Genomic DNA, 23,658 nt, shown 5'->3' with positions numbered 1-23,658 from the left:
GGCATAAGCACGTTCCCTCTCAGCTTCCCTTTTTGACAACTTGTGTACATCTCGGCTCCTCAGCACTTTTTATTGCTGCATTGTTAACACTATGAGTTGAACACACAAATACACAAACCAAGTCCTATTTAAGGTCACAGCAGTAGAAGCCAATGACTGAGAACCAGACGGCAACATGCTCGTTTTACTTGGAATAACAAAGTGAGTAATATTGATTTTATTTTTACTGTCTGCAGTTTTATTGTCTCCAACGCGCCAACACTGTTTTTGTTACACAGCTATCTTTCCCTCTATTGTGACTTCAGAAACCAGCATGCTCTGTAGCTTTGGGGCTCTAGGACTTCTTTTCTAATGTGTAGAAATTTTTGAATAAAAAGTAAATAGACTACAGAGCTTGAAAAGCTTCTTCAGAACTGTAGAAGCTTCTCAGATGAGAGATGAAAAATCTTCAACAAACTTAAAGAAGTCCAGTCGCTTTTCTTTCCAAGCCCCTTGGATGACCTGGATGACTGAGAACCGACACAGACAGTACACAATAGAGTTCTTTAGTTCCACATGTCCATGCTGTCGCACTGGTATAAAGTTCAAACAGATATAAAGGTCATAAAGCTATAATTAAAAATGGCAGGTAGTCAAAGAAAACAGCATTTTATTCACTCCTGAAAACTGAAGTGCTGCCTATCAATGGCAGGAAAAAACAAAAAAGAAGAAGTAGTCGATTGCTTTTTCAGTTTCTTGCTAGAGCTGTAATAAGCTGACACCTCTGCTGCAGTCACTGACTTTAAATGCTAAAAACATGAGAAATTATCACAAAGGTTAAAAAGATGCATTGACCAGTGAATCAAAAGCTTATGAATTTTGCATTTGTAAATTGTGTACAGTTGTATACAGTGTTCAGTTGTGTTAATTACAGGGTGTATGTGTGGGATAGGGAGAGTTTTTAGCAACTTTCAGCCAAGCAGAAATCTGAAGAATGAAGCCGACATTAAAAACACAAAAACAGAAAACCAACAGCTACAGTTCCTCTAATGGCCAATTGAGGCTGACTACAAAAGTGAGTCAATTCCCTTAAACTTCCACGTCATGAACCTGACCTCCCCACTGCGTTTGGGGTGTTGCTGCTTAGCATTAGTAGATATCATAAGCCCCTTCTGCACATCAGTACCGACTGGTTTTTTCATTACATTTCAGTACTACCTAATGTGCGTGATTGTTGTCATAGCAACCCATCTGAGGGTCACACGAACGCTACAACGCTACAAGAAAAATGGACGTCGAAGCAGAAATGTACCTGCTGCTCGGTCTGTGGCTTTTCGTCAGACTCTAGGACCATGGGATCGTTTTTTGTAGCCATTGCTGGATTTCGATCGAGTGATACTACTGACCAGCCAATCTGTGGCATGCAGTCTGACAACGTCACATTTTAGTACCTGCTCAAATCACTTGAAACCCTGGCCGAGCAGGTACTAGAAAAGTACCTGGTACCAGGTACTATGACCTAACGGAAAACCCCTAAAACCTTCGCGAACTGTGCCAAATTGATCCAAGTAGGTACTAATGGAAAAGGGGCTTTAGTATTTGGAAACAGGGATGTGGCAAGCAGAGGGTGGATCAAAACTGACTCGAGGCTAATGGGAGGTGACTGTACATTGATTTCAGTTCGGTTTCTACCTACCCTTTATTTGCAGTTGGCCATATTTTGATGGGGCATTCAAGTGCAGCACTGGGAAATCATGGGACAAAGTCCAGATGTTACGCTGCAATAAGGTGATCATTCTTCCAGAATCTCTCTTGTATCTGCACAACCACAGTGTTACCTGTCTCCATCATTAAAGCAGCAGCATTGTTTTTATCATTTAGACACGATGCTCTCCCTCTTCTATGCTATTGTGTCTTCTCTTTCCCCTTCTCTCTCTCAGTTGTCCTCTGTTTTTGAAGTTGACCACTGCACAGATGATGGTCTGCATCTACTTGTCATTTTTCTGGCATCAGCTTGTGGAAAAACTTCAAAAACTGTAGAAACATGTCATCCTCCAGATGCACAGACATGTCGTAGACTTCGCTGTCCCATCCTGGATCAGTCTCCTTCCTTTTATGTCTGAGTAATGAAAAAAATTGGAAAAAAAAAAAGAAAAAGATGCAAATAAATCTGATAATAAACACTTTCAAGTCAGAGAGTCTTCCTGAGCATGCCGATTGCAATGAACAAACTGTGTATTGTGTCATCCGCTTGAATGGCAACGAAAGGGGCTTGTAACACCTGCTTGGCAACCTCCTCTCGATACATTGAACATGTTCTCCAAATGTTTATTTTGAATCGTTTCAGAGGCTTTGAAATAGGGCTGTGAGGCCCTCTGAGCCCGCGATCACCTCCATATATTGTTCCAAAAATTCTGTGTCTAATAAAGCTGCGGATTCATCATGGTCAATTTCACATTTCCCACAAAGTTTTAGGTACATTGTTTTCTACCAAGAACATTCATGCGCTCTGCTGTTTGCTCATTGTGAAGTCAATGGCATGTTTGTGAGCCTCTGTATTTGTTATGGTCTGGTTAGACTCATGGTTTCCTTTTTTTTCTTTCCCTCACTTCAACTTCAACTTACTTCAAAGTACTCTAAAATAAAATAAATTATTTTTTACGAAGCATATTACTCCTCAGGTGTATCACTGAGTCTCATCCTGTTGTGCCAGTTCTCCTATGTTGTGCCGTGCGTTTGTGGAGTGACTGTTTCCTATATATTGGTTCAAGCATTTCTCAGTGCACTGCATCACATACACTATGTTGTTTAGCTTGTGCTTGGGTGCGTTTGCCCTTGGGGTGAACCAGTTTTTGTCTGACAGTGTTGCTAGGTCTGAAATACAACAGAATGTTATTATCGAAGAAAATTCTTTTGAGTTCCTCAGAAAAGCAAGTTCCTTCTTAGTTGCACTGTACTGCTAAAAGCTACACTTTAGCCATCAGGAGTTGCTCTTAGTCAAAGTAGCCATTCATCTTCTTTGAATCTCTCCCTTCCTAATTATGTCCCTCCATTTATTTTGTAACACATCGGTTTCACCTTCCTCTGTCTCTTCCTCACTCTGTTGTTGGGATTCTGTCCCTCCTTCCTCACTTCTCCACAGCTGTTGCCAACATTAGCATCCTCCTGTGACTGTGAGGCTTTGTTACTAGTTGTTGCTGGTACTACAGTGGATGGTGCAGCAGCAGCATCACTGACAGCTAACATGTTGGCATCTATTTTTTTCCTTTCTCTTTCTTAGCTTTTCAGCTCCACTACTTCCACACAAAACTCTCACAAGTTGCATGAGTGCACAGTTAATGTAGGGGAGGGGCTGTTTGCTTTAAGAGATTAACTGGGCAACACAGTGTTGGTAATGAAAATGAACCAATGGGATCCTGTCAGTGCTTGAAGGGTGGGTGCGCAGCGGCCCTTTGATCATTCCATCCGCCCCAAAGTACGTCGACCCACTGGGAAAATCCCCCACATGTCACATAACCAGTCCAGCCCTGTCCTCTTGTAATAGCAACAAGACACTAATGTGACAAGTTAGCCATAGTTATTTCAGACTAAAATAATACTTTGTTATATTATAGCACAATTACCTCCAACATTTCCACCTCTGCAATATTCCAATGACACGTCTGTAGAGCAGCCATTATTAGCATTTTCCTTGTTTGGCTGTATGACATCATTTCAAGACTAGCATGAAGAACTGTTGCTAGGCCAAAGGTACTACTCATTTTCCTAAGAATCAACAAACTGTTGCTAAGGTGCGTACCAACATGAAGAAGGGACATGCCATTTACTCATAAAAAATTACTACTAATAATAATAATACATTCTATTTACAGGCGCCTTTAAAGAACTTCAAGGTCAACTTACATTAGTACAACAAAATAAAAACAAGGTAAGCAAATACAAAAAAAAACCTATAAAAGTTAATCGAGGTAAAAAATACAAGTAATAATAAAGGGTATGCAATTCTGAATAGATCGGTTTTAAGATGTCATTTTAAAGCAGAGAGAGAGTTTGTAGTCGGGAGATTTGGTTGGAGTGCATTCCAAGGACTCGGAGCAGAGCAACTAAAGGCTCTGAGTCCCATGGTAGTGAGGCGAGCAGGTGTGACAGACAGAAGGGAAGCTGAAGAAGAGCAGGGTGAGTACGCATGGAGAAGATCAGATAAATATGGAGCAGCGAGGTTATGAAGCACTTTGAAAGTAAGAAGCAGGAAATTCACACTTAGGTGAGCTGGAAGCCAATGGAGCTGTTTAAGAACAGGTGTTATTTGTTCAGTGGATCCAATTCTGGATATAATACGAGCAGCTGAATTTTGAACTAACTGCAGTTTATGGAGAGATTTATGAGGTAGACCATAGAGAAGGGAATTACAGTAATCTAAACAAAATGTGACAAGAGCAGTGACAGGTATGGCGGTACTGTTTGGAGTGAGTGAAGGACAAAGGCGGTTAAAATTACTAAGATGAAAATAAGAAGACCCTGTGATATTATTTCTGTGTGCCTTGAAGGAGAGAGTGCTGTCGAGGAAGACACCAAAACTCTTAATCCGAGGGAAAGGTGTGATGACAGAGAAATAAATATAAAAGACAGACATAAAAATAAGGAGTTTGGATTGGTTGGCTTACACGAAAAACAATGATCGTCTTATTTATTCATTTATTTATTGTTGAACCAGTCAGAGCAGTATGCAATAATTTGCATCGGGCTTCAGCTACAGTTACAGGAAGTGACAAAAGGAAATGCACTATAGCTTGCCGAGGGCTGAGTTTCAAAGTAAGTTAGTAATAGTTAAAAAAAATAATACAATGAACACATTTTTCAGTTATTCCAAATGTAGCCCCAACAAGTATCACCCTTTACAAACCAACAGTAGCTGAGCAAATCATATGAACACACATGTAAGAACAAACCCAACATAGGAATGTCAGCACTACCTGTAGCGCTGATGACACCAAAGGCCCGCCCACATCCTTAACAGAAAGCGTGACGTGAGTAAGAATCTCACCTGTTACAGGAGTGTATTTCTCTTTGTTGTCATTTGCGGCACATACACAGCTGTATACACCACAGGCTACTGAACTTTAAAGGAAGGACACCAGTAGACACTGCTGGCTTTTCAAACAACTTTTGCTGCTCGAAGAGAGATCAAAGGACTTTCATGAGGCAAGTGGAAATAAAAATACTAGTGGTTTATTGCTTAATGTTTAGAGTGTGTCTCAGAGAAAGAAGAGCTTCTGGTTTAACAAGTGAGTGAATAACACACATGCACACACACAGTGTGCCAGATGGAAAGATTAGCAAATGAATGGATTGTGTGCAATAGCTTACAGTAAGTAGGAGGCATACATACCATAAAGAAACACACTGTTACATATTAACAAATTATGCAGTTTTCTTTGTTGTTCATTCTCAGGACCATTAACATTGTGAGAATTCAGAGAGCAATAAAGCTCTGTGTACTTACAGCAACACTTTAGACCATAATAATCATCTATATCCCTGACACACCTTACATTCTATACCTCTCTACGTCTAATGCCTAAAGGTACTATTCATTTTCCTAAGAAACAACAAAGTGCTTCTAAGGTGTGTACTGATGTGAGGAAGGGACACTTATGGATAAGACTAGCTCAGACTGTAGGCTCAAAAGTCCTCAAAACCAGATGATTTTACAGTCATCTTTACACCTTCACTGAAATCTATAGATAATAGTTTAAATGACATTAGACAGCAAGAAACACACTGAAACCATATTTATATTTATGTTTATAGATTTCTGAACAGTGACGATATTTCCTAAAAAATGAAAGGAACTCAGAAAGTTCTATCAGGAATAAATACTGAACCAGTTAAAATCCTTTTAATTGTCAAATTACCCGCCACTAAGAACAAGATTTCTCATTAAAACCACAAATATCCTTTATTAATGTGAGTGACAGAAAAAAAACAAGTTGTATTACATGTTTTAACATACCAATACATACAGGTAGTAAAACTAAGCATGTCACCTGCATGTTTTTATTTTACTCTGTTTTCGAAATTCACAAAATTGTTCGAAGTAGTTTTTAGAGTTAGTCTTTTCTAAAGTCTGTTTTTATTTTATTTTAGTTAACTAAAAAGTTTTTCACGTGTACTTTTAGTTTTTAGTTACCTATAAATACCTTGATACACAGTATTGTTTCAGTCAGTCTTCATCTTGTTCAAAAGTCTAGTTTTTATTTAATTTTTCTTCAGTGTTTCTTTAATTCTAAGTTTAGTTTTAGTTCACACCGATGGTTTCCCCAACAGAAAATGACTCAGTAGATTGATGTGAGTTGGTGAATGTCTAAAATGGGAGTTGAGGTTTTGCTAATAGATTGAACAAAATGACTTTTCCCCATTTCACATTTAGATATAGAAGGTAATCTTTTTCAAGATTTTACAACTCAAAGATTTTTTCAGGCTTTGCTGTGCTTTTCTTTGAATTACGCAGGAAGACACCACACTGGCAGGTGAAGATGCCGGCCTCTGCTGGGGCGCTAATGGAACCTCAAATAAAAAGGAAACTTAAGAAAGTTGTCTTTGCTGTTCTCTGATGACCTCTTCACTCACAAAGCACATCATGACAAGGAAGCTGTCCAAAACTGATGACCAGCCAAAACCCCTCTGGGAAACCCCTTTGTTTAATAGTTGTCTTTACATTAACTTAATATTTCATATCAGGACTAAAGACATCCGTACATTCAAATAAGACACTAAAGAAAAAATTGAAGAGCCAGGAGCAAAGATGGTTGTGAAAAAGTGGTTTCAGTGTCAGATGTGGAAGTTGTTGCTAGTGAACACTTTATCATGTGGCCTGGAGGTGTGCATGGCTGCAGGGACTGTCTACATCCCACCTCTACTGCTGCAGGCCGGCATGGAGGAACGCTACATGACTATGATGCTTGGTAAGTGGAGGAAAAAAACACCACATGAGCATTACAATTTTATAGCTGTTCTGATTGTGTTTTTGAAACATTTGTTTGTAATTTGAACTACGGGTGCTGACGGTGCTGACGGTGCTGCAGCACCCCCTGGCAAAGTGCTGACGACCTGCATGTCTACAACTACAAACTAGGAAATTTATTCAAAAACATAGCTTCATGTAGTTTTGTCATTATATAATGATTTGTCATCATCAATAGTTTTTTATATATATAAATGTTTAAAACTAGAAAAAGTGGCTCTTAGGTAGCTTAGTTTCAATAACGACTTTGAGCCATGGACAGAATCAAAGATGGACGTAGCAACTGTGACATCACCTGTTGCTTTGTCAAGACTTGTTTTGAAGCCTTACATTGAGTTTTTTCAAGGCTGCCATATTGGTTGCCTAATAATAATGGTCGTCTCTGGTTTTAAAATCAAACAGTCATTGGTTAACAACACGTGATTCACACCTCGTTAGCCAATGAGCATGCAGCTTCATCAAAAACAACAAAGCAATGACACAGGAGAACCCTGAGTACTGTGGCCATTTGTCAGCAAGATAGCAGGAAGCTAATATTTATTAAGCTAAGCAAATGGATACACCTAAGTCCTAAGTTAAACTGAAAAATTTAAATAATGATTTTCTTGCTAGCTAACTAACTAGCTAACTTTACTTTCGCTGGGCGGGCTGTAAACGTTTCCCAGACTGTTGGTATCTGTAACGTCGTCAGTGCAGATAAAGTACCACTACAACAGAAGTTTAACTGCATTATACCATAAAAATAATCACTAGATCCATTCTGATGCTTTCCTGATTGAGTTTTGAGGACCACTAAGAAGGTTAACAGGGTCTTTCTTTTTGCCAGCTGTGACTCCAGTTTTGGGCTTGATCTTTATACCCATGATTGGCTCAGCTAGTGATTCTTGGAGAGGGCGCTTCGGTCGACGCAGGCCCTTTATCTGGATCCTGAGCCTGGGAGTTTTGCTAGGCCTGCAAATCATTCCCCAAGCCAGGCGGCTGACTCTACTGATTTCACCACAGCACCCTCACTGGGTGCAAGCTGGCGTGCAGGCTGCAGCTGTGTGTCTTGTCGAGTTCTGTGCACAGGTGAGTAAACTTTACAAGTAAAGTTGTACAAAAATAAAAATTATATTCTCAGTTATACTATTAATTCTTATCCAAGTGCTTCTTGGGAACTAGATGAGGGATTAACAGGGATCTCTTCCAGGGGTCCAGTTGTAACCAACATGGACAGAGCACAGTCTCGTGTCCTAGAAGGCAAATGGGTCTGTGCAGTCGACAGCTCCTCTGTACAGGAGATACCCTGCATAGCAGGTCATTACTGCAACCCAGTTGATGTAAATATATTAAATGAGCCTGGGGCTGTAACAGTTCATCTAGTAATCCAAATGTGTAGATTATTAAAAAAAAAAATCCTGGACATCAGTTCTTTGTCTGTCTACAAACTCACCCCACAAAGAGCAAAGAGGTGGAGCCATTACCGAGACAGTGAGCTACGGGGTAGTAAAAGAAAATGTTTTGTTGTCTAAAACAGCAGTGCTTGTTCCTGTAATCACCATTAAAACCTTTACTGGGAAAAGCTAGCAGCAGTCCCTCATCAAGGCACCTGTTTAACAACTACTGACATGAAGGAAAGTAAACTTTGTAGCTGCTCAATCCACCGCTGTTTGTTTTACACTGAAAAAAATCTGCAGGAAAGCTACAGAAGTTGTAATAAAATATGTAGATGAACTCTTAACTTAAACAATGTTTAAATCAGGCAGCATGCTGAAGGTTAGCAGCAGCCATCCTGTAATACCTGCAGCAAGCAGGGACGAATCTAAAGTAGGGCATGGGTACTAGATCATATTCATTTCAGCACTTTCATAACATTATTTTTCAGAGGAGCCACTGACCTGGGGCTGTTAGGCTGGACATTATTAGTATCTGCACCATCAGAATGTCTGTTTTCAATGGCACAAAAAACCGAGTATTTCAGAATGCTGAAATACTCGTTTTTCTTCATTGCAGCGACCACATACACGTAGGCCCACACAGATGTACAAAAACACATTCACATGAACACACACGTAATCTGCGTCATCCAACAAATACAACAGAACTCGTTTTACTGCCAGATAACATCAGCCTTGTAGCAAGCCTGCTGTATATACATAAATATATATATATATATAAAAAACAAAAAACACCCAGCACACCCCTGCGGGCGGTTTATCCTTCAAGCTCGGGTCCTCTACCAGAGGCCTGGGAGCTTGAGGGTCCTGCGCAGTATCTTAGCTGTTCCCAGGACTGCGCTCTTCTGGACAGAGATCTCCGATGTTGTTCCCGGGATCTGCTGGAGCCACTCGCCTAGCTTGGGAGTCACCGCACCTAGTGCTCCGATTACCACGGGGACCACCGTTACCTTCACCCTCCACATCCTCTCGAGCTCTTCTCTGAGCCCTTGGTATTTCTCCAGCTTCTCGTGTTCCTTCTTTCTGATGTTGCTGTCATTCGGAACCGCTACATCGATCACTACGTCCGTCTTCTTCTGTTTGTCTACCACCACTATGTCCGGTTGGTTAGCCACCACCATTTTGTCCGTCTGCATCTGGAAGTCCCACAGGATCTTAGCTCGGTCATTCTCCACCACCCTTGGGGCGTCTCCCATTTTGACCTCGGGACTTCCAGGTTATACTCGGCACAGATGTTCCTGTACACTATGCCGGCCACTTGGTTATGGCGCTCCATGTATGCCTTGCCTGCTAGCATCTTGCACCCTGCTGTTATGTGCTGGATTGTCTCTGGGGCATCTTTACACAGCCTGCACCTGGGGTCTTGCCTGGTGTGATAGACCCCAGCCTCTATGGATCTTGTACTCAGAGCTTGTTCTTGTGCTGCCATGATTAGTGCCTCTGTGCTGTCTTTCAGTCCAGCTTTGTCCAGCCACTGGTAGGATTTCTGGATATCAGCCACCTCCTCTATCTGCCGGTGGTACATACCGTGCAGGGGCCTGTCCTTCCATGATGGTTCCTCGTCTCCCTCCTCTTTCTTGGGTTTCTGCTGCCTGAGGTATTCACTGAGCACTCGGTCAGTTGGGGCCATCTTCCCAATGTATTCTTGGATGTTCGTTGTCTCATCCTGGACTATGGTGGTGACACTCACCAGTCCCCGGCCCGCTTCCTTACGAAACCCTCCATGCATGGTAAGGAGCTTTCTTGTCTTTATGTCAGTGGCTTCTATCTCCTCCTTTGGCCAGCCTATTACCCCAGCAGGGTACCTGATCACGGGCAGGGCGTAGGTGTTGATGGCCCGGATCTTGTTCTTACCGTTCAGCTGACTCCTCAGGACTTGCCTGACCCTCTGCAGGTACTTGGTGGTTGCAGCTTTCCTAGCGGCCTCTTCATGGTTCCCATTCGCCTGCAGGATCCCCAGGTACTTGTAACTGTCCTCTATGTCTGCAATGTTGCCTTCTGGTAGTTCAATTCCCTCGGTTCTGACTACCTTCCCTCTCTTTGTTACCATCCGACTACACTTCTCCAGTCCGAACGACATTCCAATGTCATTGCTGTATAGCCTGGTAGTGTGTATCAGTGAGTCGATGTCTCGTTCACTCTTGGCATACAGCTTGATGTCATCCATGTACAGGAGGTGGCTGACAACCGCTCCGTTTCGTAGTCGGTATCCGTAGCCAGTCTTGTTAATGATCTCACTGAGGGGTTCAGGCCTATGCAGAACAGCAGTGGGGACAGAGCATCTCCTTGGTAGATCCCGCACTTGATGGTGACTTGTGCTATGGGCTTGGAGTTGGCCTCTAGTGTTGTACGCCACATCCCCATTGAGTTCCTGATGAAGGCTCTTAGGGTCCTGTTGATCTTGTACAATTCTAGGCATTCCAGGATCCAGCTGTGGGGCATTGAGTCATAGGCCTTCTTGTAATCAATCCAGGCAGTGCACAGGTTGGTCAGTCTGGTCTTGCAGTCTCGGCTTACTGTTCTGTCTACCAGTAGCTGGTGTTTTGCGCCTCTGGTATTCTTGCCAATCCCTTTCTGTGCCCGCTCATGTATTGACCCATGTGCCTGTTCATCTTAGCCGATATGATGCCTGACAGGAGCTTCCATGTGGTACTGAGGCAGGTTATTGGTCGGTAGTTGGATGGGACCGGTCCCTTCTTGGGGTCCTTGGGGATCAGGACCGTCCGACCTTCGGGTTAGCCATTCCGGTGTCTCTCGTTAACTAGCAGCTGGTTCATTTGTGCTGCCAGATGCTCGTGGAGTGCAGTCAGCTTCTTCAGCCAGTAGGCGTGAACCATGTCAGGCCCTGGTGCTGTCCAACTCTTCATACTGGAGACCCTTTCTTGGATGTCTGCCACTGTGATGGTTACTGGACCCTGTTCAGGGAGGTCGCTATGGTCTGCCCTCAGATACACTAGCCACTGAGCATTGCCGTTATGGGTTGCATCCTTCTCCCATATGCTCTTCCAGTATTGCTCCGTCTCCAGCCTTGGTGGTGCTGTTCTGTTATTGTTCCCTTGCCACTGAGAGTACACCTTTGCTGGCTCTGTGGAGAACAGCTGGTTTATTCTCCTGCCTTCTCTCTCTCTGGTGTACCTCCTCAAGCGGATGGCCAAGGCTGTGAGTCTTTGCTTGGCAGTTTCCAAGGCCTCAGGTATGGACAGCTTGCTGTATTTCTTATGCACCTTCTTTGTCGCGCCTTTCTGCAACTCCGTTAGTTGGCTAACCTCCCTCCGTGCTACTTTGATCTTGCCCTCTAGCCTCCTTCTCCATGGAGGGTACTGCCCCTTGTGGCTGTTCAACTTGTAGCCAAGCATCTCACTGATCACTGCTGCCGTAGTGTAGATCAGCTTGTTAGTGTCGGTAATCATGGTTGTAGGTATCATCCGTAGTGCTGCATTAACATCATCTAGCAGACCTTCTGAGGGTACTTCACGTAATCTTGGTAACCGGCTACGGGGGATCCAGGTTTCAAGCTTGGCCATGATCCTATCCTTCAGGTCAGTTCCTCTCGCACTCAACGATCCTTCTCCTATCGCACTTGGGGCTATGTACCCAATCTCGGGTGGGGTGATGATATCTCCCCTGACCTGGCGTCCTGACTCCTCCTTGCCGTAGCATTTATGTTGTACCTCATCAATCTCTAGCTGTGAGAGCAGTTCCTTCTTTCGAATGTTGGAACACTGAGCTACTAGTTGTTTCGCCGTCATTGTGGATGTTGGGTATTGAAGAATCCATAGGTCCCTCATCCTATTCATGTAACCCCTTCCGCCAGGGTTACTTGCGTAGTAGCATTCCAACAACGCCCTGTTTTCGTCTCTTGCCCACCGATGCCTTCTTGTTCCAGTAGCCCACTTGTCATCAGGGTGCCCTGGTTCCTCAACACCTGACGCGGATATATATATATATATATCTATATATACATATATATGTATACATACATATATATACATATATATACTGTACCTTATTTTATTATTTTTGACAGCTGCAGTTAAACTGTTAAAAACATTGCGGCTTCTAAAATGGAAACAAATGAGCAGTTCATAATTGATAGAATATTTTATTGTTAAATTAATCAGTAGCTGCTGCCCTAAATGAGCCTTATTTACTGTAGGAGATTCTCTGTCCCGAGGCTAAATTTGTAGTTAATGTAGTTATGAATGAGTTTTTGTACCTCTAAAATCTAATCTAGACCTTCCTGGTTCACTTAATAATTTTGGCAATTTTCGACTTGTATTATTATTTTTTATTTCTGAAAGAATAAGACTTTATTCATTTCGGAGGCTTTGGTTGAGTATCATAATTACATGTGTCAGCTAACTCTCAGGTTGTCTCCTCAGGCCTGTCTCACCCTACTGCTTGCCCTGCTGTCAGACCTGTTCCCCGAGGAGGAAGAAAACCGAAAAGCATTCTCAGTTAATTCCCTGATGACAAGCCTGGGGGGATGCTTGGGGTAAGCCACTTATTATCTTTTCTCCCTAACTGGTTGTGTCTCATACTTCAGTTCAGTTCAGTTATATTTATATAGTGCCAAGTTACCTCAAGGTGCTTTATATTGTAAGGTAAGACCTTGGCTATAATACCAATAATACAGAGAAAACCCTAAAAATCAGATGAGCCCGATGAGTGAGCACTTTGGCGAGAAAGCGGAAAGGAAAAACTCCCTTTTAACAGGAAGAAACCTCCAGCAGAACCAGGCTCAGGGAGGGGCGGGGCCATCTGCTGCGACCAGTTGGGGGTGAGGGGAGAAAGACAGGACAAAGACAAATCATTATATCAGTTGTTGTACCTATGGTACAGCTGTATTAATAGTAAGATAAAAATTCTCCAATAGGCACAATACAGTCACAGCATCCAAGTAAGTGAACAGACCTAAAAGACCTAATATTGCAACCCTTAAAATTTATTTTTTCAGGTTTTTGCTTCCTGCCGTGGACTGGAGCCAGGTGCCCATAGCAGCATATTTGGGAGGGCAGGAGGCCTTTGTTTACACCCTGCTCACCCTCCTATTTTTCAGCTGCCTCCTCTCCACAACCTGCATCAGGGAGGAAGCAGGAGTCAGAGGAGAGAGGAAGATTCTTGTTCATCCCCCTTTAAAAAGTTTGAGGAGCAGATGCTGCCCGTTCCCCTTCCTACCTCGGCCTCGTTGTTTACGTGATGTGCTGTGTCGATGTGCATCAGAGAGTCTTTCAATGCTGCATCATTTGTATGCGGTGTGCATACATGTGCCACAGGTCATATGGAGACTTTTTGTGGCAGAGGTGTGTAGTTGGATGGCACTGATGAGTGTTATGCTCTTCTTCGCTGACTTTATGGGGGAGGGATTGTACCAGGGAGTGCCGGGTGCAGATCCAAAATCACAGGAAAGGAAACACTATGATGAAGGTAGGGTAAGTTCTTCCAACCGCTGAAGTCAGTCAGTAAGATTATGTTTTGCATTAAAACCACTTGATTCTTGTCCAGGTGTGCGCATGGCCAGTCTGGCTCTCTTCCTGCAGTGTGCCGTGTCGGTGCTGTGCTCTACGCTAATGGACCGCTGGGTGGCTCTGCTGGGAGCCAAAGTGGTATACATTAGTGGGGTGGCTCTTCTGCTGTTGGCCACCACCGTCATGAGTGTCTCAGACAGTGTGATGATGGTCACTGTCATGGCTGCTGTGACGGGGTACACACTCTGTGTCCTGCAGGTGCTGCCATACACACTGCTGTGTCTCTATCACTCAGACAGACAGGTTAGTTCTTACTTACACAGTGTGCAGCCTTGTGTGTGATATAGTGGGAATTCTGCAAGAATGAAGAATGAATATTCAGGAAGTCCAGTGTTTGTGAGGAAAAGGATACAAAAAAAATCTTTTAATATTTATTTGTTGGAAATAAAAAGCAACAAAATCAAAAGAAAGAATATGAATATTTGCTGTCAGTCAGATTGTTCTTTTTAACATCAGCACTGATCCAGAATTTTACATTCGGTGCATATAATTAAACCTTACATTTAGCTCATAACAGCTCTGTTTAACTTACCATTGCATGCATTTCACTTTGAGAATTAAACCACTTACAGTCATGGTGAAAAGAAAATGCATCCTCTTAAATCTTAAACGTTTGAATGGACAGACGTGTATTTTCTTTTTACTATTTAGCATGGCATCACAGGAACTTGTTGTGGATGCTGCTTCAGCACTTGATGGGTGTATATGCCTGACCTTTTTGGGGTCAGGTATCTTTGGGGCATAATTACCATTGTTACAACAACTAAGAAATCACAAGGCAAGTCAAGTTAGCATCAGCTAACAGTTAGCATGAGACAAGCTACCTGCCTGCTGTTAATTTATATTATTTATTTAATTACAATTAATATACAATTATTTATAATTGTTCTCCAAATTATTAGCAAGTCGCAAAGAAAGTGACACACACATCAAAAACTATTTTAAAGTATTTTTCTAAGAAACTCTTCTTTGTAGCTCCAAATTGGAGCCACCAATTGGTCCTCAGCAACCCACCTTCGGCTGTTGATTGGTTTTCGCAGCCTTTAATCACACTGTTCAGTCTGGTCAATTATTCAGTCATTAAATCTGGCAGGCTGTACATTGCTAGAATGGTAAATGGACTAGTATTTATATACAGGGGCGGATCTAGAGAAATTTTCTTAGGGTGGCATGAGGGTGGCAAAGAAATCAAATGGGGTGGCAAAATCAAAGCCTTTTTTTTCCCCCAAACACATATCCAGGTGGTTACATATGGTTAAAATGATTCAAATGCAGTAAGTATACACGTTTTTCATATAAATATAGTCTATAACTTAATTATTGTCTGTAGCCCACATAATTACACACTTTAGTTACATAAAACATGTGAGTTTTGATGTTATGTACTGTATAGCCTGTATAATAAATAAATATGTAGCCCAGAAAGCTTCACAACATGGGGCAGTTCATTTACAAACACAAGTCTAACTTAAGTTTCACACTGTTTTTTGTTAGAAAATAATCAAATTGTTACATGCTTAAATTACACAAAATGTCAGAAATCTGCACTGTCATGAACAAAAATTTAAACCTAATTTTTCATGATTTGTTGGATTAACCCACTGAGGTCTGAAATACAACCGGCCATTTTTGACTCCTTTTGAGTTTACGTTTGTATTTCACCCTCAAATTGTTTCTTTTTATTTTTTCCCCTTGTTTGGTATCTTTTCAGCTCAACTGAATTTAGTTTTTTTCACTGACATACTGCATTAGTATTACTGATCTGAAATCACACAAAGAACTTAAAATCCTAGTAGTATTTTTACTGTAAAAAAAAACCACAGACATGTTGAGTAAATTTTTATAACTTGAAATGCAAATATAAATTGTACATTTTGTAAACATATACAACTATTTATCTAAAAATGCAGCCAATACACCTGCCGTTTTTTTCATTTTGTACAACCATTTAAAAATATTACTAAAACTAAAATGAGAGAACAATCAGGTTTCGCAATAAGATGCCCCACAAAATGTGTGCCAGTAAAAAAAGATTGTCCACCAAAAGACAGAGGAGAGCAGCACAGGGATAAACCTGCAGGCCTGACAACAGGTGGTGTATCACTCTGCTGGTTTTCTACTTAGTGACAGTGTTTACAATATAAAGCGCCTTGAGGCGACTTTTGTTGTGATTTGGCGCTATATAAATAAAATTGAATTGAATTGAAAAGTTTACATTGCAAATGTGCCTTTGTGACATTCATTAGTGCCCTCACTGACTCACAAAACAAAACGACTACACAACAGAACTACACAAGACAACACAACACAACACACTAAGTATACACTCCACACTAAACGTCACAAATCTCCCACATCTAAAAACTCTCTCTCTCTCACTCGCTCGCTCTGTCTCGCTGCCATTACCGTCACTCCCAAAACTTTTCCCTCTTCCTAAACAACCAAATCCCACGTGTTGACTTTTTTTTTTAAATTGGTCGACATGGTACATTTTTCCACCGATAGGAAAGCGGTGGCTTTTTTTCCCTTTCTTTACTGTTTTCACGCTGTCCTTAGAAAACGCTTAAAGCACACACACACACACAAACGTGACGACAGTATTTAGTAAAAAGCATGGCTTATATAAATTACCACAACTCTGGATTTACTGGCCTGTAATTAAAACTTAAAAACTTTTAAGTCCGAACTTTCAATGTGGGCTGAAACAGAGACTCAGCGTGGCTGCAGCTTGTTGCTATGTCAGCTTACATCAGTCATGTGATTTGGAGGTGCAGCATGTCCGTGAACCACAGAGGGTTAATAACACTCACCTTCCTTCCATTTCCAGAGTGTAACATCCAACCACCTGTGTAAAATCCGAAATTCCCATGGTGTTGTTCAAAATGTGCTCTGGCACAATCATAAACACCGCTTGCTACTGAAAACAAGAAAAAAGCCGGTCCCTGCTATGGGCTGAACCATTTGTTAATTGTGGATGGGGGGAACACTATGCAATATATTCAGTTTTAGCATTTATATTCACTGTTGACTGTAACTACGCTCAAACTGTTAATGCTATCTTATTTTAATAAACAACACTGTCATATGCAAAACTGGGGTGGCACGGGATCATTTTAGGGTGGCACTTGCCACCCCATGCCACCCTTCTAGATCCGCCCCTGTTTATATAGTGGTTTTCTACTCAAAGTGCTTTCTTACTACAAGCCCCATTCACCGATTTTCACATGCATTCATACAAGCACCATTTCCTGTGCCTAAGTGCTGGTAATCTAACAGTCACACACACTCTGATGGATGCATCAGGGGCAACCCAGGCTTTAGTATCTTGCTCAAGTTTACTTTGATATTCAGACTATTAAATCTTTTACCCTCTGAAGAACATTAAAAGAACATACACATACCAATTAAAATCAAGAAACATAGTAAGTCCCCCTTACATCAGATGATATTGTTTAGTGATGACAGTGAATGTAATTGGTAACCTTTTCTCTTTAAGATTTTCTTCAAGTCATCCAGACCCAGACCTCTTGAGCGGACTGAAAGTAATGACTCAACACTTACTAAGCCTGTTCCCTCATGTGGTCCACCTGCTAAGCACCAAGCAGTGGGGCTGATACTTCCTGTGGCAGAGCCCTCGGTTGAGTCGCCACATCTATCACTTTTGGTGGCTGGAGGTGATAGAGCTGAAGCAGATTCCACACAAGTCTCAAACAGAGGGATGGGCTTTGACATGGCAATACTGGAAGGCGCGTACCTTCTCTCCCAGGTATGGGTGGGCAATTGGAGCCGAATTAATTGGTGGTGTACCTGATCTCATTTCATGTGATATAAAGAATATTCAGATCTTGTTTCAACAGCTGATTGCATTTATTGATCAGTTATGTTAATAAGTTGGAGTTAATCAAGTTAAGTTATACCAAATATAGCAACCAAATCTCACCGCTTGGTTGGCTTCTTGAAATACTCCTGCCGGTTGGCTGGTGTGTTTGAGGAGCGGAACCAAAAGCAGATACACAAGGGACAGGACTAAAGTTTAACAAAAAGTGAGCCGTTTATTTAGGCTGATAACTACCACAAAACAAAAGCACAGGGGTGAGAAACTAAATGATAAATTGAGAAAACTGGGAAAAACTAACGCAAGACATGGAAAAGTTCTAACGATAATCATAAATCTAACATGAACATGACCAGAACCTGAGATAACCGAGACTAGAGAAACATGACATCCACGTAACATGAGGCGAGATGAACAGACAATGCGACAATGAACAAAGGGAGACAGAGGATCAAATACACAGAAGCGTAATGAGGGAAGTGGAAACACCTGGGGAACACAGCTGACACAAATGAACATGACGCCACAGGGGAAGCAAAACTAAACACACAGAACAAGAGACTGTCAAAATAAAACAGGAAGCATAATGAGACGTAGACTGTGACAACACGAGCTTGACAATAGGACATGGAACATGTAGACATGAAACACATGGACATAACTAAAAGTTATACATAGAGGACAAGACAGACTTACACAGGAAACAGGAAATGACACCTAAAAAAGGAAGCATGGGTGATAACATTAACTACACCAAAACCTAACTATGACATAGTCTTTATAAACACTAGAACTTAACATTTCTCTAATACCTCATAAGAAATCAAAAATACAAAACAAACTCAAAATGCTGGGTCACAGACCCAGCGCCCTGACACCTGGGCACTTATTTTGGAAGTCATTCTGAAGGATTATCTTAATGAACTTTCACTTCAATGCTCCGTGGGACGTAAAACCTGATTTTAAAAAAGTGAAAAAAAAAATTTTTTAAAAACACTTTCTTTCCCCCTGGAAGTTAAACATTTACCATCATCTTTGCTGCTGCAGAATCCTCCCATAGATTTGAATTCAGGATTCTCTGAATACCGTGCTTCTCTTTGATAATGTCTGCAAATACACTTAGACAGTTAAATCAGGTCAAGCAATTAAGACAATTTTGCGGTTAACAGAGATGAAGATGGGCTATTTTACAACATCAAAAGGACTGCTTTGTAAATTGTGGTCATGCATTTAAAATGCAGGTCTTTTCTTCTGCTTACCTGAAGGTGCTGCCAGCCATGTGCCTCGGTTCCATAGTGCAGCTGACTAACAGCGTGAGGGCGTACATGGCCTGCGCCTGCTGCTTCAGCCTGCTGGCTTTGCTCTTTGCCAGAAGAGTTGTCTACAGCCATGCTGACCTCCAGTGTTGATCGAGTCTCCATCAGGAACATCAGCCGACACAAGAGTCATGTGCTGGAAACAGTGGATCCTGAGTGTTCTCGTGTGGGGGAACATAGAGCATTCTTCAGGTTTTTATAGACATTCAAGGACCTACTGCAGCTTGTTGGATATAAAGCAGTCACATAAGAATCATGCTGCCACTTTACGATCATACCACATGCCAAATGTAGTGTTTTTTTTTAATACAATACGGTCTGTGAACGCTGTGTTACCATCACTCTTATTGTGAGTTAAATGACACAGCACACAGAATACACTGTATCAAATAACTTTGTTTTTTGTATTCTTGGATAGGGAATGACAGGGAATGATATCCTGCCGTGTGCTGTTGCTAAGAAACAACACTGGAGTCTTGACACTCCTTGTGTGGTGCATTCTGCTGCAGTCTCCTCATCCATATGCTCAGCTTGGCTGCTATGGAGATTCATTTACAGCTAGCATGTAACCTAATTACCCAGTGATTAGAACGCATGTTTAAAATACCTTCCTTCTGAGCCGTGTGTTCCAGCCATTTGAGGCCGTAGTGGCTGTTACGCATGATGGGCTGAGATATTATGGTAAAATGAACTCTCCACTCCCTGTCCTTTTGTTGTAGAAGAGGGTGTGGACAGATCAATATTGACTGTACAATTTACAGTTTACAATACATCTGTGCAGTCTTATCTACTCTGAGTCCACGTGTGCATCCAGTATAACCAAGGAGGCTGAAATATTGCACAGATGTCATCTTTCTCATCAAAGTTGTCTGGAAATTGTGCAGCTGAGGGATTCCTTTAAAAGGGACAATGAGCCAGTACCTTGTATTTATTCATGGCATTATCTTGTATTCAGCCATAAGGCCCTAATTTATTGAAGTAGACATGACATGTAATTTAATTTGTCAGTTAATCAGGAGGCAGCCCAGATACCCCAATTTACCACGCGTTTGACTGACGTGCTGGAAAAGCTGTACTAAACCCCATATATATATATAAATGACTTTATTCTTCACCATTGGAGGTTATTTTGGAATTCGCTCAGGGGATTTTGTTTTTAAATTCTCCTAATTGTTTTCTGACTCTTGTCAGTTTAAAGAATGGTAAAAGGTTTAAAAAAATCATACTTTGAAATGCAGCCATGACGTGTGAATAAATGTGTTGTTTTATTGACTTTAATATTTTCCGATTTCAGTCACGTTTAGTGTAAAGATTCATCTTCTGTCTGAGTTTCTGCAGCCCTTCCAAACCACCAGAGGGCCCCTTTGCACAACAGAAAAGCTGCACAGCATGAAGTGTAAATGCATGAAGGTATTCTTGCAGGGCAACTATGTTCATTCTTCTAACAGTGTACATGCATTAACAAATGTGATCTTGATATGTTGAGGGTTTTTTTAAATAAAAGTTTTATGTCCTTAAAATAATGTGGAATATTACAGCTTCCATGTTGATGGAGTATAAATCAAGGTGTGAAGTTTGGTTTTGCTTAGCAGTGAGCTGCTGGCAGAGGTAAAAAAAAAAAAAAAAAAATTACGTTTCATCAATTTCTCCAAACATGAAGATCATTCTTAGCACGTCAACACTTTGTGCTGAGATTCTCTCACATCTCCACAAGGAGATGTTCAAGTGCCTTGAGCTGTGATTCGGCGCTATATCAATAAAATAGAATTGATAATGTTTATTGTATTATATATAACTAATAACTGTCAGTGTTTCAAAATGCGTATGTGTATTTGGTTTTGAGATTATTTTCTGATAATTAAAGACTTCATCAATAAATCATTTTGTTAAAGAAAGCAGAGAATAGTATCTTATGATATATTTATCTTTAAAGTGTTGATTGCAGCCTTACAGCAAACAAATGAACTCAATATAAAAGAAAACTAAGGCCACGATCCTCAATATAACTGGAGAAGTTCCACCATGTTTCATGAAATTATAGGTCTTGTAGTTTTTGCATGATCTATTTAAAAGACACACAAACTTAAATACTGAAAACATACCAGAATATAAATCTATTTTTTGACACACAGTCCCAGTACAACACAGGACCTGTCATAGTGTACTTCTGCTGTGAATAATTTAACAGACTTAAATATTATAAAGTAATGGGTCACCTAAGTGATCAGTGGATCAGTGGAAGTGGATGGAAATCCCTCTTCTCTAATATCCTCTATATTAACACCCCAGTAATTAAACTGTTTTTGAGCCATAGAAAGTGACGTAGCGCTGCAAGTCAGTTTTTGGTGTCTGGAAGAGGCCTGAGCAAGGTTGCAAAGTGAAAAAGCATTCCTCTTTCGCTGCATCATTACTGACCTCTGGCACGCCATTGCTTTTCTCCAGCCACATGAGCTCAGCCACAGCTTGCCTGTCTTTGAAATCTTCTGACTTCTCACGCTGGAAATTTGTTCTGGAAAACCTGTGTTTGTAGCAGCAGAGTTAATCTGACTAACAGATCGCCCCTTACTTCTCTAATGATGCTTATTGGACAGACTTAGTCATTCAGAGCGCTGTGATCATAATTGGCAAGTTAACCAGACCTGGACTAAGAATGGTCCCAGAAAACAACAACAGCAACAGAAATTAATTTTAAAAATGAGGGAAGTTCTCCACAGAAAAAAGTTTGCGTTCTAGAACAAGGCTTAATCCACATCTGTATCAGTTTCTTCCTCTTCTGATGCTTTTAATTGAGCAGATTCATGGATGGCACAAAACTAACTACTCAGGTACATCTTCATCAGCAGCACTGTTGTAATCAAAAGTCTCCAATATCAGACAAAATGCTGTTGAGAGCTAATGCTGTAAGCACACTTCTGTATCGTGTCTGTTTTTTTCAGCAGCATAACAGCGCCCCGGTGTGGTCAATGTGACAATTACAACTTTGCCCTTTCGAATTTTCATTGCACAACACAAAAACATTAATTAATTAACCAGATACATGCTTTGGATCACTAGAGATCCTGCATATAACAACATTAAAAAAAAAAATCACCTGCAATCATAACTAATCTATTGTGTAATGAGCTAATTGCTTATTCCTTAATGAAACAATAACTAATCGATGTAAATTTGAGGAAAAAATAGATAACTAGTCAAAGGTGGTAATAAAATGTTTTTTCCATGTAAACAGTAACTTCTGCCAAAGCAGAATTTCTGAAAACTGAAGTCCAAGTTTAGCCAATTTCATGTCTGCACTCGTAGCGTCATGGCAAATTCTAATGAGTTTAAAAAACATCCTGACAGCGGAAAAATAATTGTGCAGACTTTGTGTTAGACTTAAAAAACATGGAGAATAAAAATGAAAAAGATGCAACTGTGAAAGCGTGAATGATGGATAGTGGAAGTCCTACCTCAGGAGATTTAGATCATCAGGGGCTTCATTTCCTACATTGTGAATTTTTGTGCAGCAGTTTGAACCTTTTGTATATCTGTTTATGCCAAATGCCTCGGGCCCTCAGACCTTCTGTGGGGATTTTAAGTTCTTATTCTTTCGCATTTAAGATGATAACTTGCTGAGCCAACGGACACACATAGGCATGATTTACTCTTCTGTCCTCTTTTGGATGAGACAGTGTGACAGTTCTGCCTGATTTCAGGTAAATTTGGAGCTAATGACCTGCTCGAATGTGCACATATGTCACACATATCCTGTCATTACATCCATGATGAATTCGTGTACTTTAACTCATAAACACCTGGACTCCTAGAGCTCAGATGTGAACGCATCACACATGTCTGTGAGTTTCAGAAACCATGCCGACTATGTTATTCAGGTTCGAAATCAGCAGGACAGGCAACATTTCCATCAAACTAGTAACAACCCTTCTAAACCTAAAAAATTGTGTTTAATTTTTAATACTGAAAAATTAAAAAGAAACTTCTAATATCGGGCTCTTTCTTCCTTTTGCTCTGGACCAATGGTGTGTGGAGGGGATAGTCAAGTTTACCTAAAAAGATTCATAGGTGGAGTAAATCACGATCACGTGATTCAGAGCACTGTTGCCTCACAACTGGAGGATTTGAATCTTCTGGTAGGCTGGAGCCTCCGAGTGTTGAATCTGCAGGTTCTTCTGGTTCCTGCACAGGTTTCATCCAACTGTCCACATGCATGTCTGTTCCATCCATCTGTCCATGTTATGGGTGGATGTTGTGCTATTTGATATAAACAGATATTGTGCTCTGTGTGCCTCCCTACACCTAAAACTACACCTAGAAGTGAAAAAACGTTCTGCTTAACTCTAAAATGTGAAGAAAAGTCGGATTTCTCTGCGTGAACGCTTCACGGAAATCAGACAACTGGGTAGCGGTGCTTCCACGGCAGCTTTATCTCTAGCAGTAACTGCAGGTTGCTCTGACGGCGCAGGTCAATCTTGGGGGTGACGGATACACCGACAAGACGGTGTTTCCGTCACCCCCACTTCCACCTCCTTCCCCGCACATC

The 23,658-nt window shown here is 41.2% G+C and overlaps 1 protein-coding gene across 1 annotated transcript; it reads left to right on the top strand.

Annotated features, from left to right (window-relative positions):
- Positions 1-6,494: 6,494 nt before the first annotated feature.
- LOC116312752 (solute carrier family 45 member 3) lies at positions 6,495-20,396 on the top strand. The gene is made up of 7 exons (XM_031730231.2): positions 6,495-6,944; positions 7,830-8,071; positions 12,822-12,934; positions 13,397-13,866; positions 13,945-14,210; positions 17,464-17,733; positions 19,068-20,396. Exons 1-7 carry the CDS (start codon positions 6,785-6,787, stop codon positions 19,209-19,211), a joined length of 1,665 nt encoding a protein of 554 aa, XP_031586091.1. The 5' UTR covers positions 6,495-6,784; the 3' UTR covers positions 19,212-20,396.
- Positions 20,397-23,658: the final 3,262 nt, after the last annotated feature.

Source organism: Oreochromis aureus, linkage group 5 (genome assembly GCF_013358895.1).
Source record: "Oreochromis aureus strain Israel breed Guangdong linkage group 5, ZZ_aureus, whole genome shotgun sequence".
NCBI classification, from domain to species: Eukaryota; Metazoa; Chordata; class Actinopteri; order Cichliformes; family Cichlidae; genus Oreochromis; species Oreochromis aureus.
Note: the sequence above shows the minus strand (reverse complement) of the source record. Positions and strands in the feature narration are given on the sequence as shown.